Genomic DNA, 26,763 nt, shown 5'->3' with positions numbered 1-26,763 from the left:
TTTTAAAGTGACTTCAATCTACTTTTTGGAAGTTTTCGTACTAATATATCCCCCCATACTAAGTTGTGGCACTTGGGGTGTTCTTTACCCCATCATGACGAGGTAGGTCGAATTCCTTTGCTACCATATTGAAAAGATCTCACTCTGGTAGCATCAATAATGGTCCAATTCTCATCCAAAAGATCACTCAAGGTAAGAGTGTGCAAAGAAATTGGGAATCACTTGGAACTGGATTAGATTGCCCAAGAACCAATTGTTCTTGAAAGAATCGGTCCGATTTCCAATTCCAAATTATTAGAATTTGTGGGTATTGGTCTGGTTCCCGGTTTCAATATGGAACCATCTGCCTGCTAACCTGGACCAAACCAGTAATATATATAAGATATGTCTAATTAAAAAAATGAAAAATTTTAAATCCCTAGTCTACTAACTAGTTTTTTTTTTTTGGATTTTAGTATCATATGCCCGACTTCTACGCATTTCGCGAAGTCAACTTCAACAGAACGATATGAACTTCCATTGAATAATTGAAGACTTAGATGCCACCATGTTCGCGTGTAGCCTCCATCCTACATCCGGCATTTGAGAACCCGATCATTTAATATGAAAATGTTTCGTTTCGAAGTCTCCCTGAGCCCCAGCTCACTTGATGGGTCGGCCGATTGAATTGATTTATCCCGGACGAGGAAAGATATTACAAAAAGAAATGAAAGAATCACCTGTTCGATCCCATCCTAGGTAGGATAAATCGAAGTCTGCCCTCGTCGGTAACATCATATTTAATCCTATCATGTCGTTATTTTCGCCGCTATGTTGGGGATGATAATTACCCTGGAAAGATGGTATGTTCTTTACATTATCTGTTCCGGCTGTTCCTTCAAATCAAGCTTCAAAAAGTCAACAAATCGTTGGGGTTGAAACGTGAACATCCAGCATGATTCAGGTCATACCTCGCTCTATAATAAAGAATCACTGCATCTCTTAAAAACTCACTCTCTCTCTCTCTCTCTCTCTCTCTCTCTCTCTCTCTCTCTCTCTATGGCCCTCTATTCGGAATCGAAGCGCTCTCTGCGCGTTTTCCTTCTCTTCCTGTCCTTCTACGTGCTGCTTCGATCGGGCAATTCCCTTTCCTTCAACATATCTCGGTTCGACTCACACGCCACAGACATGGTCTATGAAGGCGACGCGAGGCCGAACGTTGGTACCATTGACTTCAATAGCCTCACTTACTATAGCCATGTCGGCCGGGCATTTTACGCAGAGAAGCTGTGGCTCTGGGACTCCGCCTCTAGGAGGCTCACCGACTTCTCCACTCACTTCTCCTTCGCCATTGACACACGGAACCGGTCGGAGTATGGGGCGGGCTTGGCCTTCTTCCTCGCCCCAGTCGGGTTCCAAATCCCGGTCAATTCGATTGGCGGCTTCTTGGGGCTGTTCAACACCACGAACAGCGACTCGTCCTCAAACCAAATCGTCACAGTCGAGTTCGACTCCTTCGCCAATCCCGAATGGGACCCTCCTTATGAGCATGTCGGGATCAACAAAAACTCGATCGCCTCAGCCGTGACCACCCCTTGGAACGCCAGCTTCCACAGTGGCGACACCGCCGACGCGTGGATTGTGTACAACTCCACGACCAAGAACTTGAGCGTATCTTGGAGCTACCAGACTACACCAAACCCGCATGAAAACACGAGTATTTCGTATTTGATTGATCTCACCGCTGTCTTGCCTCAGGAGGTGATGATTGGTTTCTCCGCTGCGACTGGCTATTACGTTGAACGTCACCAACTTGGATCTTGGACCTTCAGTTCAAACCTCGGAGTCAAGGAAAAGAAAGGAAATGCCAAAGGGACCAAGTTAGTCGTTGGCTTAGCAGTTCCGCTAGGAGTCCTACTCTGCGGCATGGTGGCGATATCAGCAATCCTCTGGAGAAGGAAGAGGTGGAGCTTGGGATCGGAGATGGCAATGACGTCCATAAACGAAGAGCTTGAGAGAGGCGCAGGGCCACGTAGGTTTGCGTATTCGGACCTTGCTTCTGCTACCAACAACTTCGCTGAGGAGAGGAAGCTGGGCCAGGGCGGGTTCGGGGCAGTCTACAGGGGATATCTGGTTGGCCTGGATGCGGCAGTCGCGGTGAAGCGGATATCGAGAGGTTCAAAACAAGGGAAAAAGGAGTTCATCACCGAGGTGAAGGTGATCAGCAGCTTGAGGCATAGAAATTTGGTGCTACTTATAGGTTGGTGCCACGAGGCGAATGAGTTCATGCTCGTCTACGAGTTCATGCCGAACGGTAGCCTCGACAGGCACCTCTTTGGCAAGAAGAGCCCTCTAAGCTGGGCTGCCCGGTACAAGATTTTGGTCGGGCTCGCCTCCGCGCTCCTCTACCTCCATGAGGAGTGGGAGCAGTGCGTGGTGCACCGGGACATCAAGTCGAGCAACGTGATGCTAGACTCGGGGTTCAACGTCAAACTCGGAGACTTCGGGCTGGCCCGCCTCATGGACCACGAGCTTGGGCCACAGACGACCGGGCTAGCCGGCACGTTTGGATACATGGCCCCAGAGTATGTGAGCACAGGGCGAGCGAGTAAGGAGTCCGATGTGTACAGCTTCGGGGTGGTTGTACTCGAGATTGCTACGGGACGTAGGTCCGTCGATCCGATGGAGCAATCGTCGCAGATGAGTCTGGTGGAGTGGGTGTGGGATCTCTACGGGAAAGGCCGGGTCGTTGAGGCCGTGGATGAGAGACTCCAAGCGCATTTTGATGGGAAACAAGTGGAGTGCGCGTTGGCCGTGGGCTTGTGGTGTGCTCATCCCGACCGGGGCTTGAGGCCCTCCATAAGGCAAGCGCTTCAGGTCCTCAATTTCGAGGCCACGGCGCCGGTTCTTCCTAATAAGATGCCGATCGCAGTGTACCCCGTGCAGTCGCCACCGTCCGTCAGCTCCAGCAAGCCTTTCGTCACCAATAGTCTCCAAGAAGGTCGTTGAGCGTGGTTAATTTACTATTGGAAGGAGGGAATAAGAATTATGTTGCGTGCGTTCTTAGTTTTTCAAGCATTGGAAAAATGAAGTTTGTGTCATTCGTTTTTCTTATTTTTAACTAAATTGAATCTAAGTAAATTCTTGTTTGTAACTCAATTCGATGTTGTAAACTCAAATGTTCCTATCTCTAGGTTACTTGTATTTTGCTTGTTCCTGATTCTATATGTTTGGTTCGTTTTCGAAAGATGTGAATTGATGCCACAACTAATAACTTCTTAAAAGCGTCTCTTCATGGAAAGTCAGCGGATTTCATGATTAAGAAAGTTAATGCAACTTTCTTGGGAAAATGACACAATGAGTGCCAGAATTTTCGCGTGGTGTTCTAATTTCTTTTTTTCCCCATAGCATTATATAACTTACCAATTGACTACTTGAATGACATAACTCCTTAAAGTCCTTCACCACAAGTGTTATGCCACTTCGTCATTAGCATAAGTACATAAATATTTATAAGGATATATGGCTATGTAATCTATCTTATTAGTTTGGCCCTTATGATCTTTCGAAGCTCGTTGGATTAATATGGGAAATTTGCATTATTGTAGTAGTAATGGGTTGCTCTTTACAAATAACATCTTAGTGGAGTCAGGACGGCATTCATGAGGGTATTCTATGTTAGGATGCATGTATAAATGAGTTGTGTTAGAGAAATTTCACATTGGATAATTAATGTGGTGTGGAGCAGTTAATATATCATAATTAACCCATAACTTATTAGCCTCAACTTTTAAGTAAATGTGGGTCTAATTGGATATATTGATAGACTCAAACTTGACTCTCTCTTGGCTATATCCTCGGTTAAAATGTCGGACTTCTGTTGTGTACTTCCAACATTCTTAATGGCCAATTTTGTACCTGTATTGTACTTTATGAATAGAGGAATACATAGAGTTGAACATAACTCAGGTCTCCCTACAAAACTTTTGTCTTGTGGTTCTGAAGATCAAACTACAGGAGAACTAGGAATAGGTTCATTATTTGTTTTTGTTGTTGGTCAAGTTAGAACTATATTGTGATCTTATCACACAAGTTAGTCGGCTGAAGCATGAACCACAATATATATGGTGTATATATGGTGTGCTTATGAAGGATCATCATACCGTCAGATGACTTTAGATAACAAGCTCAAGATTATAAGATATACATGGTCTAAAGACAGCAGAAGTAAATCGAAAATGAAAAAGAAAAGGACCATTTGCACACCGTTTTAGATGTAGATGGATACTTGAATTACTATGCTTATCTAGATAGACAGATACATGTAGATGAATACAGGTGCTTTTTGGAAATTTAGGGACAAAACTGAAGTTAAGGAATATAATGCAAAAGAGAGAAATAAGGTTATTATTATTATTATTATTATTATTATTATTATTATTATTATTATTAATTTTGATATATTCTGAACAAGAATACGTGAGCCTATCTAGAAACATTATTAAATAATTATCTAAAATAACATATCAATCAATATATACAAGCCATCTTGAGAGATACGGTGAATCAACAGAATTATCAAAATAATTCTAATATAGGAAATTATTCTAGAGAATTCTCTAATTATTTTTAACATCCTCTCAAATTCAAGATGACCCTCGTTTAGTTCACGATTTCAAATTGGCTATGGGACTCTAAAGTTCCTTGGACTAATGCAAAGAGCGTTAGATTCATTTTTTGCCCAACTTTGGGTAAATGAAATTGCATTTTCAAAGCGCTTTAAGGGCCTCTAGCCCAAGGCAAGTTCAGAGGTCCTCCGGAAAGCAGCATTCTTGGAATGTAAGTTTCAGCCCCGATCAATATTCATTCATTGTTCATCTTCTCCATGGTTTGCATGGAGGAGCCGAACACGGCCTTGGTGATTGCCGCTCTAGGGGTTGCGCAACCTCAAGCATCGCGTGGGTCACGTGACCCAAGCAACTATTGGCCCAAGTCACGTAGGCTGCGCATGGCAATATTTCTTGGCCGGGGAACCATTTTTTTCAGAAATAGTTCTTTTCTATTTCTATTATAGGGAACAATTTCTATGTAAAAAACTCGTTTGGTAACTACACAAAATTTTTACTCTAGAAATAGAAAAAGAATAGAAATGCGTTTAGTAAAAAATAGTTTCTTTTTTATATTTATTTGTTTTTTATTTTTGCCGGTAGACCGCCACCACCGCCAGACGCCGCCGCCGCCACATGTCGCCGCCGCTGCCGTACGTCGCCGCGGCCAATCGCAGCCCGCCGACTGCTGCTGCCAATTGCCATCCCACGGCCCATCAGCCGGCGGCGGCGGTGGCGTCTCGGTGGCAGTGGCGTCGACCGGCGGCGGCGGCGACGATCGGTCGGCCTCCGGCGGCGGCGGTCGGCCGGCGGTGACCGGCGGCGACGGTCGACGATGGTGGCGATTAGCCGACAGCGGCAGCGGCGGCGGCGGGCGACGGCGGGCGGCAGTCAAGGGCGGTCAATGGCGGTCGACGGTCAAGGACGATCAATGGTGGTCAGCAAAAGAAGAATAAAAAAAAAAAAATTCACTTATTTCTTAAACTTGTTCCGGGAACAAGAAGCAACTTTTTTTTTTTTTTGGTAAATGTAAGAATATATTGATAGCTTTGGACAAATGTACAAAAAAACGGCACCAAAAGCTTACACTTTAGATGCAAGAGCACAAGAGTGGAAGGGAACCACGTAAAAGCCATAAAAGGCAAAAGCACAAACTAAACAAACACTGCCCAGCCAACAACTTTGGCCACGTAACCTCCAAGGACGCCAGGGAAGTCGAGGGGGAGAGCACAAGGCAAGACATGTAGAACTACCCATCCACCACCTTCAACCATAAACCTCCAAGGACGCCCATGAAGCTGAAGAGGGAAAATGCGCAAGGCAGGAACACAAAGGCTAGAAGCGACCGAGACAGGGATCAAAAGGAAGCAATACAGATCAACAAAAGACCTGCAATCTTATGCGAAAATGGCTAGGTCGAAACCCCAACCTCTCTGTAAGCACCGATTCCTTGGAGTGTCAGGCACATCTCTATAAGTAAGGGCCTTTTCCTTAACCATCCTAATCAAACAGTTCTTCAAAGTGGGAATATCCAAGAATCCCCTCGAAAAATCATGGCATTTCTTTTCTTCCAAATAAGATAGCACAGAGCACCAAAGGAATACCGAGAGAGACTATGAAAGAAGTCCTTACCAGCAAGGAACCTCCGGGCCCAATCAAGGTTTTGTTCCCAAGTGCCATTTCTCCATGGTAGATTGCATCTGGTAGCCCAGAAGTAAACTAAAGTCACTGGAAAATTGCAGCTAAAGTACAAGTGGTCAATAGAGTCCGGCTGAGAATTGCAAAAGGTGCACACCGAATAGTCAATTCTTCCATGAGAGAGCAAAAATGCCTGGGTAGGCAAACGTTTCTTAGTGGTGAGCCACAAAAGAAACTAAAACCGAGGGGCTAAGTCCTTGTCCCACACAAAGGAGGTCCATGGAACTATTGCTTTAGAAATTCTAATAAAATTCCAAGCTGATGCCACAGAGAAAGAACCTGAAGCATGTTGATGCCACACAAAGCGATCATTGCCAGCTGAGAGAGATGGAAAAGAAAACCCAAGATCCTCCGGACCATTTGTTTGCACGACTCGCCAGTGTACGAATAGAGAAACGCCACAGTCGCCCTAGCAGGAACGTCGGAATCAGACATAAGGTGCTCAAGAACCTGTAGATGAAGAGGGCCACTGGGCAACCAATTATCAAACCACGAGGAAATAGAGCGGCCATTACTGACCTCCCACCTGAAGGACTGCCTAAACGGGCCCCTTAATTGAAGAATTTTCTTCCAACTCCAAGCACAAACTGAAGGCTGCTGGGCAACCCAGAAGTTATGCTTGTTTAAGAAGTTGGAGTGAATCCAGCGGCACCACAACAATTCCTTATCAGTGAACAAAATCCAAATATATTTCAGCATTGAGGCCTTGTTGTAATCCTTAATAGATCGAATACCTAGCCCCCCTTCCTCTTTAAGCAAACAAATATCCGCCCAAGCGACTTTCACACCTCCCGTGGCCAAAGAAGTTCCTTTCCACAAGAATCTACGTAGAATATTCTCAATCCCCAGGATTACCGAAGCTGGCAAAGTGAAAACACTAACCCAAAACGATTGAATTGCATGAAGCACTGACCTTATAAGCTGGAGTCTCCCCACAAATGAGAGAAATCTGTGAGACCAGGAGCGGACTCGCGAGATGATGTGGTCAATTAGCTTAACACAATCTCCCTTACTCAACCTCTTAGAAATGATCGGCACTCCAAGGTACCGAACCGGGAGTTTTCCTTCCTGGAATCCGAAGGCTAGGAGGATTTTGCTATGTAGAGAAGGATCACCTCCCGAAAGGAAAATGTCACTCTTTTCTTTGTTAGGAAGAAGTCCACTCCAAGAAGAGAAAATGTCGAGGCTTCTTTTTAGGATCGTAGCCGACTTCCAATCTGCTTGGCAAAAAAAGAAACACATCGTCTGCAAAAAACAGATGCGTGAGCTTGGAAGATTTACATCTCCAGAAGTATTTGAACTCCTTGGCTGAGGACCTTCGGTTCAAAATGCCCGAGAAGATCTCCAAGATCAAAGTAAACAAATACGGTGACATTGGGTCGCCCTGCCTAAGACCTCTGCCTCCCGGGAAGAAGCCATGAAGCTCCCTATTAACAGAGATAGAGAACCTGGGTGTGCGAACACAAGCCATAATCCGAGTGATGATCCACTGAGGAAACCGAAAAGTAAGTGTGAGCTCTAGGAAATCCCAATCAACGGTATCATATGCCTTCGGAAATCCACCTTTACCGCACATCTTGGAAGATATGGGTCAAGGTGAAAACCTGCAAACAACTCTTGGGCCAATAAGATATTGTCCCTAATTCTTCTTCCTTTAACGAATGCATTCCGGGGTAGGGTGATAAGATCTGAAGTACAAGGTGCTATTCGATTGGCCAATATTTTAGTGATAAGTTTGTAGACAGTATTGCAGCATGCAATTGGTCTAAAGTCATTCACTTCACAAGCATTCGGCACCTTAGCGATAAAGGCTAGGATAGTCGCATTGACTTCCTTTAGAAGAAAGCCTGAGGAGAAGAAATCTTGCACCGCCTCAGTAACTAAGGATCCCACAATATTCCAGTTATTTTTGAAGAATTCTACTGTAAAACCATCTGGACCAGGGGCCTTTCCTTTGGCAAGCGAGAACAAAGTATTCTTAACTTCCAAATCAGACATCGATGAGGCTAGAGAACATACCTGGCCCTCCGTCAATGGCCTCGGAATAAGAGAAGTCAACTCTTGAAGATCTGGTTTAGCCACATTGACCCGAGGGGCAAGGAGATCCATGAAGAAGGATAGGAAAACTTTAGGCACCAAAACAGGATCCGAAACAACCACACATGCAGAGTCCTTAACCGAGAGAATTCGGTTGTTGAGGCATCTAGCTTTGACATAGTTGTGGAAGAATCTTGTGTTACGGTCACCTTCCTTCAACCATCTAATTCTGGATTTTTGTTTGTAAAATGATTCTTCTTGATGACGAAGGTCAATAAACGCACTCCACTAACCTCTTTCAAGTTCAGCAAGCGAGATATCTTCAGGATCCGACTGAAGGAGCATCTCAGTAGAACGCAAGTTTTCCCTCGCTTGAAGGGTTCTCTATGAGATATCCGAGAAGGCTTCCATATTAAGATCCTTTAGGCGGGCTTTCACCAACTTTAGCTTAGAAACAAGTCTAAACATCGGAACACCCCAAACCTGACTATTCCATGCATGAGAGATTGTAGATCGAAAATCCGGATGATCAGCCCAGAAATCGAAAAACTTAAAAGGCTTTCTCCTTGGCTGCGGATCAACAACCCTAACAACCATAGGGGTGTGATATGAAATTCCAGGGTTGAGAAAGGACGCCTCCGAATAAGAAAAGTCCATCCTCCACTTAGAGTTCACAAGAACTCTGTCAATCTTTCGCATCTTCCTGGCTTCTCCCGCCGAAGTTGACCATGTGAATCTGAGGCCTGAGTACTTGAGATCTTCAAGTTCCGTTTGATCCAGACAAAGTTTGAACTCATCAAAATAGGGGATCCAAGCATTAGAGCCACCAAAGCGGTCAGAAGGATCTTTGATTGCATTAAAGTCTCCCGAAACTAACCAAGCATAATCTTGAAAGAGCTCATCACAAAAGATAAGATCATCCCAAAGAGGCCTCTGATGCACAAAGGTGTGCTCACCATTTATCGCAGAAACGCAGCAAGTGAAGTTGGACGAACTCATATTTAAACGACCATGGATGGCTTGGTCATTAAGGGAAATCACATCAAAATCAACGTAATATGGGTTCCTTCCAATCCAGATTCTGCCTCTAGGAGCATAGTCATAATTAGCAATCCAACGCCATCCTCTTAGAATAGAGGATGAAATAGAATCAAACAGCTGTTCCGGGACTTTCGTCTCAAAAAGGCCTATAAGGCTCAACTTATTTACAGCAACAAGCTTCCTAACTTCGGCCCTTCGCACAGTGTCCATGATTCCTCTCACATTCCATAATCCAAAAAACATCAAAAAGGAATGAGAGAACCTACCTCCGCTTGTAGGCTTTGCGACTTGACTTAGTCGCCTTTGAAGTCTCCGGTTGCAACAAGTCAGGGGGATCATGGCGAATCTGTAATAGCTGCTCTTGGATGGATCCCTTCGCAAGAGCCGAGGGAGCTTTAACAGACTTGTCCGCAGTTGCATCTTCTCTAGGGGAGAAATCACAAATCTCATCTTCCTGAGTGGAAGAAGGAGCAGCAGTGGAATGATCAACATCACCGCAACTTGTGAGGAACGGCCGGTGCCATCCTTGCCCACAGCTTTCGAGGGTCCTTTGGGGTATTTCTTTTCTTTACGTACTACGAAGGCCCGGCTTCCTTCGGTTTTAGGAATTGCCCCCCATCACCCGACAGGGACAACTCAAATGAGGCCGCATCTACTGAGAACTGTTGCTTCTTCTTCGGTTTTACCTGTTTCCAGCCGACCTCTCCAGGATCAGAGACAAGAGGTAACATAGAATCAGGATCAGCCTGTAGGCTTTCAGCTTCATGAGATCTTGAGACACCAGAAGTCACCCCCAAAGCTGAGATTCAAGGGTCCACTGCCTCCTGTTGCACAAGCTCCACAACCAGGGTTGTTTCCTTTACATGCACTATACTCACTGCGTTTGGTTCAGCATTTGCAAGGGGCTTTGAGTCCAATGCAAATGCTGAAAGCCCAAAGCTACTTTGGGTAATGCAATTGTGTTTGGTAAATAATTTCAGCATTTGACAGAATGCTGAAAGCCCAAAGCTAGTCCCTACCAGCTTTGGGCTTTCAGTATTTTGAAGGCAAGTTGAAAGCTGAAAGCCGACTTCAAAGTTGAACCAAACAGTCCAGCATTTCCCCAAGGGCCTTTCAGGCCTGAAAGCCCCTTGGAAATGCTGAACCAAACGCAGCTACTGCCCTCCACAGACGGGTCATATGCAGCAACCACTAAAGACCTCGGGTCCTCATTGATCTGTTGTGAACTCCCCTCTACACGAGAACGAGGCAGTGCCTCAACAACGAGGATGAGCTACGCGGCGAGAATCCTTGGCTTTGAAAATTTCCTGCACAATTATGCTCGAAGACACCACAAATAGCGCAAGCCGAAGGTTTCCATTCAAACTCAACTCCTATCTCACATTTTTCACCGTTGTAAGTTGTCTCTATCACCTCATCGAAGGTCTGATTCGCTGCAATTTCAACACAAACTCGAGCGAAAGAAAGGCTCTTAAGTTGTTCAGTTCGCTGATCAACATAAACAGGTTTACCAACCGCACTTGCAACCTTTCCTATGAATTGAGCTGACCAACAGGAGAAAGGTAAATTGGACAGTCGAATCCATACAGGCACTGTGGGATGGTTTTCCTTCCTCAACTCAAGACCCGGAGTCCACTGCTGGAGGATGAGGGGAACATTAGCAACCGTGACACGGCCACCTTTGAGGACATTCCTGCGAAAGTCTCTGTTCGAAATGTGAAACATAAACAGTCCCTTGCTGTTCGACATAACTTCGAACAAGTTCGGCCCCCATAGCTTCTTAAGAGCTTCTTCCACAACTCTAAACGGTAACCTATGGCCAATAAAATGACCCATAAGGCACTGATGCATCTTTGGATCAACAGCTTTTAAGTCCTGATCTGTGATTTCGATGACAGGCTTATTGTTCACTAAAGTAGGTGGTGTATAAACCGAGTCATAGCCCTTTGCAACCGTTTGGGCCACAGCCACCCAAGACTTCTGTTGGGGATTCCTTGAATTACTTCGGCCAGTAGGCCTCTTTGAACTCAACCTTCCCCTATTCATAGGCCGCACATCTGCAGACGCTCGGGATGGTCACTGGACTTTTCCATCAGAAGGAACAGTAGCGGCATTCCGAGAATCCAAAGGCAAGGTCGAAGAGGGGCCTTCATCCCCAATCAAAGGGGATTTCCCACGGGAACCCATCCCCTCATCCGCAACATGGGGGTTATCCCCCTCACAATCCAACCCAGACATCAAACTCGCAGTAGATCAGTGGGTGAAAACCCTAACCAACGAAGCCATGCGAACTGAGAGGGAAGGACATACCAAGGTCAACGAAATAGGGGGTCAAAGAGGAGTGGAAGGCGCCACTTTCCACCGAGTAACGGTCGCAACCACCGATCAACAGACCCTGGGCCAGAAGCACGAGAATGCACGAAACAGGAACAGGTTCGCCCGAGAGAGAAACCCTGTGAACAGTGCTCCGGATTTGTGCAAATGGCCAAAGCTTGTGGGGTAAGAAGCAACTTTTTTTTTACTTCTCATTTCTATTCCAAAACCATTCCTAGGCTAACTTTTTGTTCCCAGGGAACAAAAACTAACTTGCCGTTATCAAACAGGTTTCTATTCTTTTTTTGTTAGGGGAAGAGAAGAATAGAAATTCTTGGCTGGGAAGTTTACCATGCGCAACCGTAACTTCCAACCACTGCGGTTGGCTAGTGGTTGTTTTGACCGCCAACAACCGAGCTCCATTGAAAATTATTAGAAAATTTTTATTAAGAAAATTAGCAAAAGTTCTTTACAAAATGCAGTTTTTATCAAACGGTATTTAAGCTGAAGTTGTTTCCCAATGTATGTTAAAATTACAATTTATCAAACACTATTTGTATTTCGGAAAACCAAAGGTATTTGTATTTTCCCAAAGACATTTCTCCAAAGTCGAATCAAATGGACCGAAGTCAGTTTGAAATCAAGCAAAGCAATGTGATGAAAACTTGTTTCTTCATGAAATTAACACTTCATGGATCAAAGGTCGGAGGCGCAAAAAGTTCCAAGTTGAGAAATATACCACAAAAAGAGAAATAAAATTTTCTATATATTTTAATATATTTTGAACAACAATATGACTCTATTTATAGGCTTTATCAGATAGTTATCTAAGATAACATACCAATCAAGATATACACGGAATCTTAAAAGATATGAGAAAACATTAGAATTATCAATATACATCTAACTTAGGAAATTGTCCTAGAGAAATATCTAATTATCTATAACCAATGAAATACCGAAATTACTTTGGTCCTTGATAGATTTTAGAGATGTTCCCACATCCTTTAGATGACGCAAAATAAAAAAGAAATACATAATTCTGTGTTTGTGATCTAGCCCCTGACGCAGCATGGTGAAATGAGAATTGATAACGAGGCCTACAGCAGTCAATACACTCTTGTTAGGGTAGTGAAGATTCAGCGGTCACCGACCCTCTTCGATGATTGAAGTTAAAAATACTTCACCCGAATTGACCGGTGGTGGAGCACGATAAACAGGAACGGGCATCTTCATCGGGAGATTCGGGACGTCCGCCTCGAATTTCAAAACTTGAATCGCTTGCTGTACGGACGGCCTCAAGGTCCAATCTGGATGAGCACACCACAGCTCCACCATCATTAAGCACTCGACTTACTTCTTCCCGAAATCTGAGCTCATCCTTTCATCAACAACCTCTAGAAGCTTCCCGTCTCCGTAACGATCCCAAACCCACTCGACTAGACTCATCTCCGACTCCGGATCTCTAGGATCCCTAGCTCTCCTTCCCGTGGCAATTTCTAGGGCGACGACTCCAAAACCGTACCCATCTGATTCTTTGCTTGCCCGGTCAGTGGTTACGTACTCAAGTGCAAGGTACCCAAAAGTACAGGCTAAACCAATAGTCTGTGGACCGAGTTCGTGGTCCATCAGCCTTGCCAAACCGAAGTCACCCAATTTCACATTGAAATTAGAGTCTAGCATGGCATTGCTAGATTTGATGTCCCTATATATTACACGCTACTCTCTCTCTCTCTCCTCATGCAAATAGAAGATCGCCGACATTAAACCGATCGAGATTCTATACATAATTAACGAATTGAGAGGACCCTTCTTTCCAAAGAGATGCAAGTCAAGGCTCCCGTTCGGCATATGCTCATAGATGAGCAAGAGCTCGTGCCCGAGGTTCCGGTGCCTTAAACTACTAATGATCTTCACCTCAGTGACAAATTCTCTTTTCCCTTGCTTGGAGCCTCTCGATATTCTCTTGACCGCAATTGTCATATCTAGGTTGAGTTAAAATCCCCGGTACACAGCCCCGAATCCTCCTTCACCAAGCTTTCCGTCATCCGAGAAGTTGTTGGTTGCTGAAGCAAGGTCCTGGTAGGAAAACCTCCTTGGTCCAGCTCGCCTCTCGAAGTCATCATTGATAGACGTCAGCGTCGCCGTCTCTGGTATCTTCTCCGCGCTCTTTCGCTTCCTCATCATCCGTGTGATTCCTATAGCTATAACTACACCAGAAGCTACCATAATGCTCAGCGGAATCGTCAAGCCAAGTCTCTGGCCAACCCTTTTTGGATTACCACTATTCGGTCCCTCCACAGCTAAACTCGACTTGAAATCCCAAGAAAAAAGGGTGTGTAATTCCGCGGTATAGCCGCTCGTGGCTGAAAATCCTATCACGACCCATTCGGAAAGGACTGTCCTCAGATCGATCTGATAAGATAGGCTTCTGTTCTTGTGGGTTTGGCGCGGTGTGGAAGCTCCACGACACACTTAAATTCATCATGGAAGCATTATAATCGATCCATGCGTCAATAGTATCTACGCTATGATAAGTGACATTCCAAGGAGTGGCAACATTCGTAGAAATCGAGTTCTTGTTGATTCCGACATGCTTTTAAGCAGGGTCCCATTCTGAGTTTGCGAAAGCGTCAAACTTGACGTGTATGATTTGATTCTAGGATGAGTCGCTGTTCATGGTGTTGAACAGGCCTAGAAACCCACCTGCCGAACTGACGGGAATTTGAAATCTTGCAGGAGCCATGAAAAATGCGAACCCCTCCGCTCACAACTCATACAAGAAAGAGAAGAAAATAGATGAACTTCCATATTTATTTTACCTTAACAAAAAATAATTGCAAGACTCCCTATTTATAGACTTGTTACATGACGTTTACTCTTCCTATTAAATAAAGCTAGCACTCCAAATAAGATTTAGAAAATAGCAAAACAATCACCTTATCTTATCATGTTTCACTATATATCTAAAAACAATCACTACCTCTAGAAATATGAACAGACTCATTAAAGATAACGCTTTTATGACTCTTCTTCAATGTGAATACCAAACAGTTATTGGTATTGATGAATTTGGTTTAATTTCTAACACTCTCCTTTAAACCAAACTTTCTTCCATCGATCATTCCAAGCAAGCTCTTAAACTTTCGGAAAGCATCGATCTTGAGAGATTTGATAAAAATGTCTACTACTTGATCTCCAATCTTCACATGTAACAATTCAACCTGATTCTCTTTAGCTTGTTCTCGAATGCAATGATATCGAATATTGATATGTTTGCTTCATTCATGAAAAAGTGGATTTTTCGCCAATGCAATAGCAAAAATATTATTAAAAAAAATCTTAGTTGTTTTCTTATGCTCCATAAGAATATCTTTGAATAATCTTCTCAACCAAATTGCATGACAAACACATGAAAAATTCAGCTACATATTCAGCTTCACATGTCGATAGAATAACATTGAGGTGCTTCTTTGATAAGCACATAAAAGTAGTGTCAGACAAGAAAAATACAAAGCTTGTAGTGCTCTTTCGATCATTGATATCTCCACCATAATCACTATCCGAATAAGCTCTAAGTTGGAAGGATTCACGATGATAGTATGGGCCATGAGATGTAGTACCTTTGATATACCGAAGTATCCTCTTTACAGCTTTAAGATGAGATGATTTCGGTTTCTTCACATATCAACTCATAAATCCAACACTATACATAAAGTCCGATCTCGTGCATGTCGAGTATCTCAAACTCCCAATCAAACTTCTATAATATGTTGAATCAACATTGACACCATCATCAAACTTCGAAAGCTTGGTTTTGCACTCCATTGGTGTATTGACCGGAGTACAATTCTTCATGTTGAATTTTTCAAGGGATTTTCTGCATATCCTTTTTGGGAAATAAAAATCCTCTCAACACTTTGCTTCACTTCAATCCCAAGGAAATAATTCATGAGACCATTATTAGTCATCTCAAATTCTTTCACCATCGATGCCTTAAAAGCATCAATCATTGCTAGATTATTTCCTATAAAAATAAGGTCATCAACATATAAACAGGTGATTAGAACATCACCTATTTCTTGCTTCAAATAGAGTGCATGCTCGTTTGGACATTTAGAAAATCCATTCGCCTTGAAATATATATCAATTCTGGGTCCATGCAATCAGTGCTTGTTTAAGTCCATATAGAGCTTTCTTTAACTTTAGCACTTTGTCTTCATGAGCTTTCACAACAAACCCCTTCGGTTGTTCAATAAAATATCTTCTTCAAGGATGCCGTTCAAAAATAATGATTTGATATCCATTTGATAAATTCGTCAATCACCTTGAGCAGCGATAGAAATAATCGATTTAATTGTTTCCAAGCGGATGACAAGGGTAAAAATTTCATCATACTCGATTCCAGCTTTTTGTTTGTACCCCTTCGCAACTAATCTAGCATTGTATCTTATCATCTCTCCTTTGTCATTCTTCTTGGCCTTATACACCCATTTGACTCTAATCGATTTCTTGTCCTTTGATAGATCAGTAAGCTCTCACGTTTGATTCTTCTCAATGGCTTCAATTTCTTCGTTCATGGCTTTTCTCCATTTTTCTTTTTTAGCCACATCATTATAAACAAGTGGCTCACAATCTGCAAGAAGAGATACCAGGTGAACCTCGTCGATAACTTCATAAATGTCAAACAATCTCCTTGATTTTAGCATTAGCGGTTCATCGACACCATTTGAAGAGAATGGTGATAATGAACTTGAAGAAAATACTGTAGAAGAAGGTGTCGGATGATCTATCAATTCCGTTAGATCAGTATCGCCATGAGCATTCACTTCATCTTTTGGAGGGAGAATTACCAAAAAAGTCTTAAACCTATTGCAATTATGCAAATTTAGTCCTAAACTTTTTTTTTTTGGCCAATTTAGTCATAAACATTTTACAATTGTGCCAATTCAGTCCATCTGGCCAAAATTAGTCGGTCGGCGCTAATGTGGACGCGGGTAGCCGGGACAACTAGCTAGCAAACGTTGATGTGGCAATTTTTTTAATTTTTTTTTAATTTTTTATTCTTTTTTCCCCCATCTTCTCCTTCCTCTGGCCAGTCGGCGTTGGCTAGAGGCGAGGTCGGCGAGATTAGCCTCGCCGACCACCGGCGAAGGTGAGCCTCACCCGGCGACGGCGAGGCCGCCGTCACCACATTTGGCGAGGCTCGGCCTCACCTAGCCATGGTGAGGTCGAACCTCACCATCCCCGGGCAAGCAGCCTCACCGGCCACCAGCGAGGTTGACCCTTGCCTTGGCTGGGCAAGGCCCCGCCAAACGAGGCTGCCATCGCCAAATTTGGTGAGGCTCGGCCTCTCACTGGTTGATGGGCGGCCTCAACTTCCAATGCCTCTCGCCTCTAGGGTCGCATTGAGGGCAGCATCTAGAAGCTTCGCGCCGAGCGAGAGAAGTCAATCTGGGCCATGGCCAAGATCTCCAAGACCAAATCCAATGCTTCGATCTCAAACCCTCGAAACCATGTCGACGATGGCAGTAGAAAGAAGGCCGGTTCCGTCTCCTTGCTAGGCAAGGCCGAGCCTCACCAGATCTGGCGACGGCAGCCTCGCCCACTCAACCTCGCCATGGTTGGGCGAGGCCAAGCCTCGCCAGATGTGGCGACAACGGCCTCGCCGTCGCTGGGCGAGGCTCGCCTTCGCTAGTGGTTGGCAGGGCGAGCCTCGCTAGTGGCCGGCACCGGCTAGCTAGAGGAAGGAGAAGATGGGGAAAAATAAAATTTAAAAATTTAAAAATTCGAAAAAAAAAATTTTAAAATTACCACATTGGCGTTCGCCGGCTAGCTGTCCCTGGCCGGTGTCCACGTTAGCGCGGCCAGCCAATTTTGACCAGATGGATTGAATTGACACAACTATAAAAGGTTAGCAAAAAAAAAAAAAAAAAGCTTAGGACTGAATTGGCACAATTTCAATAGGTTTAGGACTTTTTGGTAATTCTCCCTCTTTTGGATTGTCTTTCCACATGCCATCTTCATCGAACCTGACATCTTTGCTTATATACACTTTCAAAATGTTATGATCAAATGATTGATAGGTTTTGGATAAGGAGTCTTACCTAAAAAAGATGATATTTTTGCTCTTGTCTTCCAATTTCGATCTTTTCTGGCTCAGCACATGAGCATACGCAATACTTTTGAAAATTCTCAAGTGTGAAGCACTTGGTCTTCTCCCAGTCCATGCTTCTTGTGGAGTTACGCCTTCAAGTTCATATATGGGATATCTATTTTTAAAGATAGACTACACACAAAATAGCTTCAGCTGAAAGCTCATTTGGCAAATTTTTGCTCTTCGACATGCTTCGAACCATGTCAAGAATGGTTCTATTTTTTCGTATGCCATTTTGTTGAGGAGAATACAGAGCCATCAAGAAATGCCGAATACCATGATCCTCACAGAATTTGTTGAATATGGTTGAGGTGAATTCTCCACCATAATCAGTCTTCATAGCTTTGATAAAATAGCTACTCTCCTTTTTAGCCAAGTTCTTGGATTGTTTAAACATATCGAACCTGTTTTTTTTTTTTAATTAAAACCCAAGTTTTCCGAGTAAAAATATCAATAAAAGTAACAAAATAACGATGATTGCCATATGAATGAGGAGTAATTGAACCACACACATTACAATAAATCAATTCGAGCGGCTTCTTCACTCAATAAATCACTTCCTTTGGAAAGTTAATTTTGGAATGCTTACCGATAACACACCCTTCACATAATTGATCGAGATGATCAATATGTGGTAAGCCACAAACCATCTTCTTGCAAGCAAGCAAATTAAGTCTGCCAAAATTGAGATAGCTGAATCTCAAATGCCACAACCATGAAGGATTATCAACGCACGCCTTCAGATATCGAGACATATCGTTCTTTATACTGGGAGTAAACATCTTGTTATTCGACATCTTTACATTCGCAATCAGTTTGTTATTCCTATCTCTTAGTACAAGATTAAAATCTTTCATATGAAAAGTATAGCCTTTCTTCAAAAGCTATCCCAAACTCAAATATTGTTTGACATTTTCAGTATATGATAAACATGAGTAATAAACTGACGTGCACAATTCTTCAAGCGAATCAGAATTATACCTTCGCCTTCAACAAGAATTTTGGAGCTATCACTAAAAGAGACTTTTTCTTAATTGTCTTGTTTGACTTGGTAAACATCTCCTTCCTCCCGCATATGATTGCTTGCACCAATATCCAAATACCACGTACCAGTTTGACCTCTTTCATCTTTTTTGAATGCCAATAGTAGAACCTGATCAGTGTCATTCACTAAATTTGCCTTTTCATCTGCTCCACTACTCTCCTTGTTCCAATAGTCAGAAGCATAATGGATAAGTTTATTACAATGATAACATCGAATTTTTTATTTATCATATCACTAGCCTATCGAGTTCTTTCTTTTTCCACCAACACCTCTTTTATACTAGTATCTACCATCACTTCAAGTAGCATCTCCTCTACTTCATCCACAACTTCTTCCTTGAAAACGACCTCGACCTTGACCATGATCACGATCTTGGTTTGTCCTGCGAGTTTGTGTAGGTTCTCTTCTTTGTTCCTTCTCATCTCAAATGGTCAATCGCGTTTGGAGAACTTCTTCCACTAGTTCAATCTTTCTTCTTTTGAACCTTTCTTCATAGGCTTGTAATGAACCTATAGGCTCATCAATCATCATGGCATCCACGTCTTTGGATTCTTCAACTGCAACAACAATGTGGTCATACTTCTTGTCTAAGGACTTAACTATTTTCTTAAACACAAACATCTGAAACATTTTCTCCATTTCTTTTCATCCAGTTAACAATTGCCAAAACTCTGTGAAATAATCAGCAATTGATTCAAATCATTTCATATCAATTACCTCGAATTCGCCTCTTAAGGTTTGAAGGTGAATCTTCTGAACTTTTTGTACTCCTTAATGTGTATTGTGAAGAATCTCCCATGCCTCCTTAGTAGTAGTAGTAGCATTCGAAAAATTTTCGAACATGGAATCATCTAAAACTTAATAGATGATTGATAGAACATATTGATCTTTCGAACAAACCTTCTCCAAGGCATTTCTCTGGTTCTGGTTCAAGGTAGCTTCTTTCTCTAGCTCATCATAGCCAGTATTGACAAGTTCCCACACACCATATGCGTTGAGTAGAGCTTTCATTCTAACAATCCAATTACCATAATTTTCTTTGATAAGACAAGGGTATTAAAGAGGAAGCTGATTGTTTGTTGAAGCCATGATCACAAACCGCAAAGCTTTGATAACACTTTAATGGAAGTAATTTGAAGGTGAAACGCTCACAACTCACACAAAAAAGAGAAGAAGATAGATAGGCTTGTAAATTTATTTCCCTTTAATAAGAAACAATTACAAGACTCCCCTATTTATAGACTTGTTACATGACATTTACTCTTCCTAATAGATAAAGCTAGCATTCCAAATAAAATCTAGAAACTAATAAAACAATCACCTTATCTCATAATTTTTCACTATATCTCTAAAATTAATCACTGCATCTAGAAAAACAAATAGACTCATTATAGATAATGACGAACAAACTCATTAAAGATAGCGTTGTATTTATGACTCTAGTATCGAACAGTTATCGGTACCAATGAATTTGGTTTAATTTATAATAGTGAAGTTGGAGAGCTTCCCTGAACCGGAGTCCCATAGCCGGACCTTCTTGATGTATGTGGCTCTGCCACGTGGCAATAGTAGATCTGACTCGTAAAGTCGACGTTTCCAACTGTAGGAGGCTCCGCATGCTCGTATGGTATTGTAAATTCAAGGCAAATCACAGAGCATGCAAGAAGGGAAGGGAAGACGAGAGACAAAGTTGTAGAAATTGATAAAGACACTGTTGGACATAGAGTGACCAGAGAGACCTGAGATCGTGCAATTGACGTCGCTATAGATGGAAATGTCGCTCAGATCAAGTAGCTTGATGTCTCAATCTTTTCTTGTTTGTCATGTTGCTTAGGTTTCGGTGGTACTCGCAAATATTTTAAATTGGATTGCGAACCTACCGAAGAATATTCGAGCATGAATATATAAACAAGGACATGAAGCCAACCAACTCCGACTAATAAACCGCACCGTTGTTTGGAGGTAAATAGGATATGTTTAACAATTGCAAAGGACCCCTCGATTAGACTGCGGCAAAGAACCGATTCTCGTTAGGTTGTGCTTCGATTGGCTGTGTGACAGAATGGTGGATGATTTCAATGGAAGAAATTTAATGACCGGCCAATATTTTTTCAGGCATAAGTTACCTCAAAGCTTTGTGGATAAGACATTGCAGATGCACTTTGTAGTACACTAGATATATCCTCCTAAGGGGAGAAGAGGGAAATAGTTTAATAATAAGTATCCGAATTTTTGCTTAGACTAGTTCCCACTTGCACATGCAAACCGATAGAATCCATAAAAATATTCCACAAGCTCTAGAAGGTACCCCGAAGATTAGAATAGAGAAACCGGTGCTTTAATATAAAAAGGACAAAAGATAAATGATTTTAATACCTATCCATAATAAAGACCATCTCCTATTTTGAATTTGCCGAAGTAAGATTTTTATGTAAAAGTTGAAGTTATTTGAGACTTTTTTAATAGGAGATCCGAGTGGTTTCCTCGGAGGTGGGAAATTCGTCTACTTAAATTTATTAGTTTGATCTTTTTTTCTTTTGGCTTTATTCCTTTCATTTTAACCTTTTTTTTTTATGCGGCGATTGTGTGGTGCCATATTAGCGCCACTTGACCTTAGATAATATCAACAATGAAACATTATATTCATGTAGGATTTTTTAGGCAATTTTGGACAGAACTATAATAAAATGTATACGTATCACACAAATACAAGTATGGGATTTTTAGTGTCACGAAAAAAGAGTTTTGGGCAAATGTGTTACGATAAGCATAGTCTGATATTTTTGTAGTTTTTTTTTCTTTATTTAAAAGCACTTATTATTAGCATTCATCTTGAGCCAAGATCGAACTCTCCATAAGATTCATAGTTACATTACTTATTGAGCTCTCCATAAGATTTATAGTTGCCTTACCTAAGGTTTCCTTGTTCGTAGACAAAGCTAATTTGGGATTGTCTTTCATTTCACGGCATAACCTATATCCATGTGCTTCATATTCGACTAGAGTTTGCTCCCAAAATAATAGTCATCCCTACCCTTCACGTCAATCCCGTGAGTCTTTTATCCATTCTCATTCGATTATGGTAGGGGAGTAACTCAAAATAGAAAAGCTCACATTTTTTTTTTAGGGATAAGTAAGCTCGAATTGATGATTTCCACCACGTTAAGATAACACTTTACCGCGAAGTTATATCCCCTCCCCACTCCCATCAAGAAATAGAACTAAGTAATCTTAAGATAAAGGTTTGAGAAACTCAACGCCGTGTCTATGTAATTGATCTTATTAGCCTATAAGCTTGGCCTTATAATCTTTTAAAGCTTAGTTGAATTGACACAGCGAATTTGCATATTAGAGTAATATTAATGGGTTGTTGTGTACAAATAACATCTTGGTTTTGCATTCACTCCCGTGAACAAAACCAGTAAAGATGGGGCAGCATCAATGAGGGTACTCCCGATGGCCAATTCTGTACCTTCAACATACTCTACAAATAGAGAAATACATAGAATTGAACATAACTCGAGTCTCCCTACAAAAATTTTGTCTTGTGGTTTTGAAGGATCCAGCTACAGGAGAAATGGGAATAAGTTCATTAACTCTTTTTCAAGTTAAAAATTTCTTGCGATCTCATCACGCAACTCCATCGACTGAAGCATTGATCCAATATATATGGTGTTCTTATGAGGATCAGCGCATTACATAACTAGACTTTAGATAACAAGCTCAAGATTATATGAGATAAAAACGCTCTAAAGATAGCAGCGAATATAGTATGTTGAAAATGTAAAAATAAAAATAAGAAATTAAAGCACTAACAGAAAAACACACACACACACACACACACATACACACACACACACATCTATATATATATATATATATATATATATATATATATTTATATATATAAAAGAAGGGCCAATTGCACACCCTTTTAGACGTAGATGGAAACCTCAATTACTATGCTTATATACACAGACAGATACATGAAGATGGATATAAGTAGATTTTGGGAGATTAAGGACAAAAACGAAAGACGGAAATTACTTTTGTCCTCAACAGATATTAGAGATGTTCCTATACCCTTCAGATGACGCAGTTGCAGGAGAGGTACCTCCCAGAGGCATTATTTGCTTGTAATGTAGCCACTAACGCAACATGGTAAATTATGAATTGTAAATTTACAACGAGGCCTAGTGCAGGCAATATACAGTTGTTAGGATAGTGAAGATACCACGAAGCCTGGTCAACGACCCTCTTCGATGATCGAAGTTAAAAGCGGTTCGCCGGAACTGACCGATGGTGTAGGCACACGATAGACAGGAACAGGCATCTTCACTGGGAGGTTAGGGACATCGGCCTCGAATTTCAAAACTTGAATCGCTTGCCGTATCGACGGCCTCAAAGTCTGATCTGGATGAGCACACCACAACCCCACCATTATTAAGCACTCGACTTGCGTCTCCTCCAAATCTGAGCCCATCCTTTCATCAACTGCCTCTGGAAGCTTCTTGTCTCCGAAAAGTGCCCACACCCACTCTACCAAACTCATCTCCGACTCTGGACTTTTCGGATCCCTAGCTCTCTTTCCCGTGGCGATTTCTAGGGCGACAACACCAAAGCTGTACACATCTGATTCTTTGCTTGCTCGGCCAGTGGTCATGTACTCAGGTGCAAGGTACCCAAACGTACCGGCTAAACCAGTAGTCTGTGGACCAAGTTCGTGGTCCATTAGCCTTGCCAAACCAAAGTCACCCAATTTCACATTGAAATTAGAGTCTAGCATGACATTGCTAGACTTGATGTCCCTGTGTATTACACACTGCTCCCACTCTTCATGCAAATAGAAGATCGCCGATGCTAAACCGATCGAGATTCTATACCTAATGGACCAATTGAGAGGACTCTTCTTTCCAAAGAGATGCAAGTCAAGACTCCCATTCGGCATATACTCATAAACGAGCATGAACTCGTTCCCTTCGTGACACCAACCTATGAGCTGCACGAGGTTCCGGTGCCTTAAACTGCTGATGACCTTCACCTCAGTGACAAACTCTCTTTTCCCTTGCTTGGAGCCCCTCGATATTCTCTTCACCGCGATCATCGTGTCTAGGTTGAGTAAATATCCCCGGTACACAGCCCCGAATCCTCCTTCACCAAGCTTTCTATCACTTGAGAAGTTGTTGGTTGCCGATGCAAGATCTTGGTATGAAAATCTCCTCGGTCCGGCGCGCCTCTCGAAGTCATCATTGATGGACGTCAGCGTCGCCGTCTCTGTTATCTTCTCCGTGTTCTTTCGCTTCCTCCTCATCCATATGATTCCCATAGCTATTGCTACACCAGAAGCTACCATAACGCTTAGCGGAATCGTCAACCCAAGTATAAGGCCAACCCTTTTTGAATTACCACTATTCGGTCCCTCCATAGCTAAACTTGATTTGAAATCCCACGAACCAAGTGTGTGTCGTTCCATGTAATAGCCACTTGCGGCCGAAAAACCAATTATGACCCATTCGGGAAGGACTGTCCTCAGATCGATCTGATACGAGAGGCTCGTGTTCTCCTGGGGGTTTGGCGTAGTCTGAAAGCTCCAAGACGCACTCAAATTCATTGTGGAGGCATTATAATTGATCCATGCGTCGACAGTATCTCCGCTGTGATAAGTGACATTCCAAGGAGTGGTAACGGCTGAAGCAATTGACTTTGTGTTGATTCCAACATGCTCATAATTGGGGTCCCATTCCGGGTTCGCAAAGGAGTCAAACTCGACATGTACGATTTGATTTTGGGACGAGTCGCTGTTCGTGGTGTTATACAGCCCCAGAAACCCGCCTATCGAATTAACGGGGATTTGAAATCCCACGGGAGCCATGAAAAACGCGAATCCCGCAGCGTAATGGCCATGAGACTGGCCGTTCGTGTCGATGGTGAACTGGAAGTGGGTAGTGAAATCGGAGAGCTTCCCCGAACCGGAGTCCCATAACCGGACCTTCTCGTTGTATGTGACTCGGCCCACATGGCAGAAATAGAGCTGACTCGTCATGTCGACTGCTCCAACCATAGGCTTCGCATCTCCCTCGTACAGGATATCATTCGCAGCAGGATCGAAGCGAGAGATGTTGAATTCAAGGCAAATGACCGAGTACACAAGAAGGAAAGAGGAGAGGAGGGAAAGAGGTGTTGAAACTGATGAAGACATTATTGGACATAGAGTGACCAGAGAGAGACCTGAGATTGTGCAATGGACGTTGCTATAGATGAAAATGTCGCTCAGATTAAATAGCTTGATGTCTTTATCATTTGTTAGTTGTCATGATGCCTAGGTTTCAATGACTCGGGCATATTCTATAACAGAGGGAAGATCTACCAGAGAAAAATCAAGAGCTTGAAAATATAAACAAAGACATGTAGCCATCTGACTTCGATCAATCGCCAGTACCATTCTTTCGAGGTACATAGGAAATGCTTAACAACTGCGAGTGACTCGTTCAATTCACATATAAAGCCAGATTTGAAAGGTGCATGTACGATTAGATCGTGGAGAAGACCAATTCTCGTTAGGTCGCACTTGAGGCAGCTATAAGAATAAGACAAAGACTGTTGGACGATTTCAACAGAAGAAATCTAAAGGCCTGCCCACAGCAATTAGTCTTTTTCGCTAAAATTAGTTCTCACTTATGGCTGCACGCTGGCAGAATCCATTAATATATATACACACACACATCATATATATTTAACTTGCTGTCAAAGGAATTCCAGAAATTGAGAATTAAAACTCGGTGCTTTGATAGAAAAATGGATCCGAAATGTAATGATTCTTATTTTATATAGATTAATAAGAAAAAAAGATTCTTTTGAATTATCAAAGCAAGAACTTTGCGTAGGAGTTGAAGTCCCAAAAAGACAATCAAGAATTCCTTTTAATGGGAGATCGGACTGTTTTTCATTGGAGGTGAAAAATCGCCAACTTGATTGTACCAATTTGCAAACTTTTTCGTAACCTCGTGGCTTGGTCTGGGGCCTCTCTCTCTGTCTGTGATCTACTGCCACCTTGTGATGGTTATTGTCCGAAAGCAACGACGACCACCGTTCTCACTCATCCGAGAAAACTTTTGTGATTTAATGACCTCTTGTACTAATTTAATCTCCTGTTAATCTAATGAACGATACTTTAGCATTTGATTCGTAAAAATGAACGAATTGACCTTTCAAACAAGGTGCAGGAAAGCAGTGGGGCCATAATTAAAGGCTAGAATAGGAAAGGAAGGGAAAATTATCAATTCGGTCATAAACCTATAGTACGAATACCAATTCAGTCCTAAATTTTTTTAAATTTATCAATTTAGTTTTAAATCTTTGCTCTAAATTCTAATACAGTCATTTCTGTTGATTTTCGCCGAACATCACTAACAAAGTGGTATGCCATGTAGGAATGACTAGCGATGACCGCACTACCACGTTATCGATCTTTTGCAAAAATTGAACAAAATGATTACATTAGAATTTCACATGAATGTATAGAAATAAATTGACAAAATTAAAAGTTCAAAATTAAATTGGAATCTATACAATAAATTTGTAGAAAATTTCAAATATAGAACTAAAGTGGAGGTGTTTTCTTAAAAGAGAACCTAAAGTAGACATTATATCAAATAAGGGTCTCAAGTAACCAATTAAGTCTCAAATAAGGGCCTAAACTCGCTAGATGATGAAATCTTATTTATAGTGAGGTGTATTATCATCCATGGACTTTTTCTTTATTTTTTCTTTCTTTCTTTTTTCTCTCTTTCTTTTCATTTTCTTTTCTTTCATTTTTCTCACGCCTCCTCCTTTGTTGTAGTCTCCCCCCCTACAAGCTTGAAGTTATACGCTATCGGTCGCCTTCT

General features: G+C 42.2%; 3 protein-coding genes and 1 pseudogene across 3 annotated transcripts; 1 reads left to right on the top strand and 3 right to left on the bottom strand.

Moving 5' to 3' along the window:
- The first annotated feature begins 1,038 nt into the window (after nt 1-1,038).
- On the top strand, nt 1,039-2,988 carry LOC104416944 (L-type lectin-domain containing receptor kinase IX.1). The gene has a single exon (XM_010028275.2). It carries the CDS (start codon nt 1,039-1,041, stop codon nt 2,986-2,988), a length of 1,950 nt encoding a protein of 649 aa, XP_010026577.2.
- A 2,752-nt stretch (nt 2,989-5,740) lies between these two features.
- LOC104443069 lies at nt 5,741-11,408 on the bottom strand. Its single transcript, XM_039299872.1, has 9 exons — nt 10,694-11,408; nt 10,451-10,595; nt 10,049-10,133; nt 9,629-9,816; nt 8,805-9,579; nt 8,615-8,705; nt 8,304-8,410; nt 6,564-6,734; nt 5,741-5,884 (listed from the first exon to the last, which is right to left on the bottom strand). Exons 1-9 carry the CDS (start codon nt 11,406-11,408, stop codon nt 5,741-5,743), a joined length of 2,421 nt encoding a protein of 806 aa, XP_039155806.1.
- A 1,413-nt stretch (nt 11,409-12,821) lies between these two features.
- LOC120287164 lies at nt 12,822-19,888 on the bottom strand (annotated as a pseudogene).
- A 3,235-nt stretch (nt 19,889-23,123) lies between these two features.
- Nucleotides 23,124-25,076, bottom strand: LOC104414098 (L-type lectin-domain containing receptor kinase IX.1). Its single transcript, XM_010025117.2, has one exon. It carries the CDS (start codon nt 25,074-25,076, stop codon nt 23,124-23,126), a length of 1,953 nt encoding a protein of 650 aa, XP_010023419.2.
- Nucleotides 25,077-26,763: the final 1,687 nt, after the last annotated feature.

The sequence above is a fragment of the Eucalyptus grandis genome, chromosome 8, assembly GCF_016545825.1.
Source record: "Eucalyptus grandis isolate ANBG69807.140 chromosome 8, ASM1654582v1, whole genome shotgun sequence".
Lineage (NCBI taxonomy): Eukaryota > Viridiplantae > Streptophyta > Magnoliopsida > Myrtales > Myrtaceae > Eucalyptus > Eucalyptus grandis.
Note: the sequence above shows the minus strand (reverse complement) of the source record. Positions and strands in the feature narration are given on the sequence as shown.

Excerpts from the sequence above, each read along its gene's own strand:
- LOC104416944 (XM_010028275.2), top strand. The coding sequence starts at position 1,039 with ATGGCCCTCTATTCGGAATCGAAGCGCTCTCTGCGCGTTTTCCTTCTC.
- LOC104443069 (XM_039299872.1), bottom strand. The coding sequence starts at position 11,408 with ATGAATAGGGGAAGGTTGAGTTCAAAGAGGCCTACTGGCCGAAGTAAT. Across the intron at positions 10,596-10,693 it reads TTCGGCTTGCGCTATTTGTG|AGGGGAGTTCACAACAGATC; the intron begins GTGTCTTCGAGC and ends GTTCTCGTGTAG. Across the intron at positions 9,817-10,048 it reads GAGAGGTCGGCTGGAAACAG|GAAGATGAGATTTGTGATTT; the intron begins GTAAAACCGAAG and ends TCTTCCACTCAG.
- LOC104414098 (XM_010025117.2), bottom strand. The coding sequence starts at position 25,076 with ATGTCTTCATCAGTTTCAACACCTCTTTCCCTCCTCTCCTCTTTCCTT.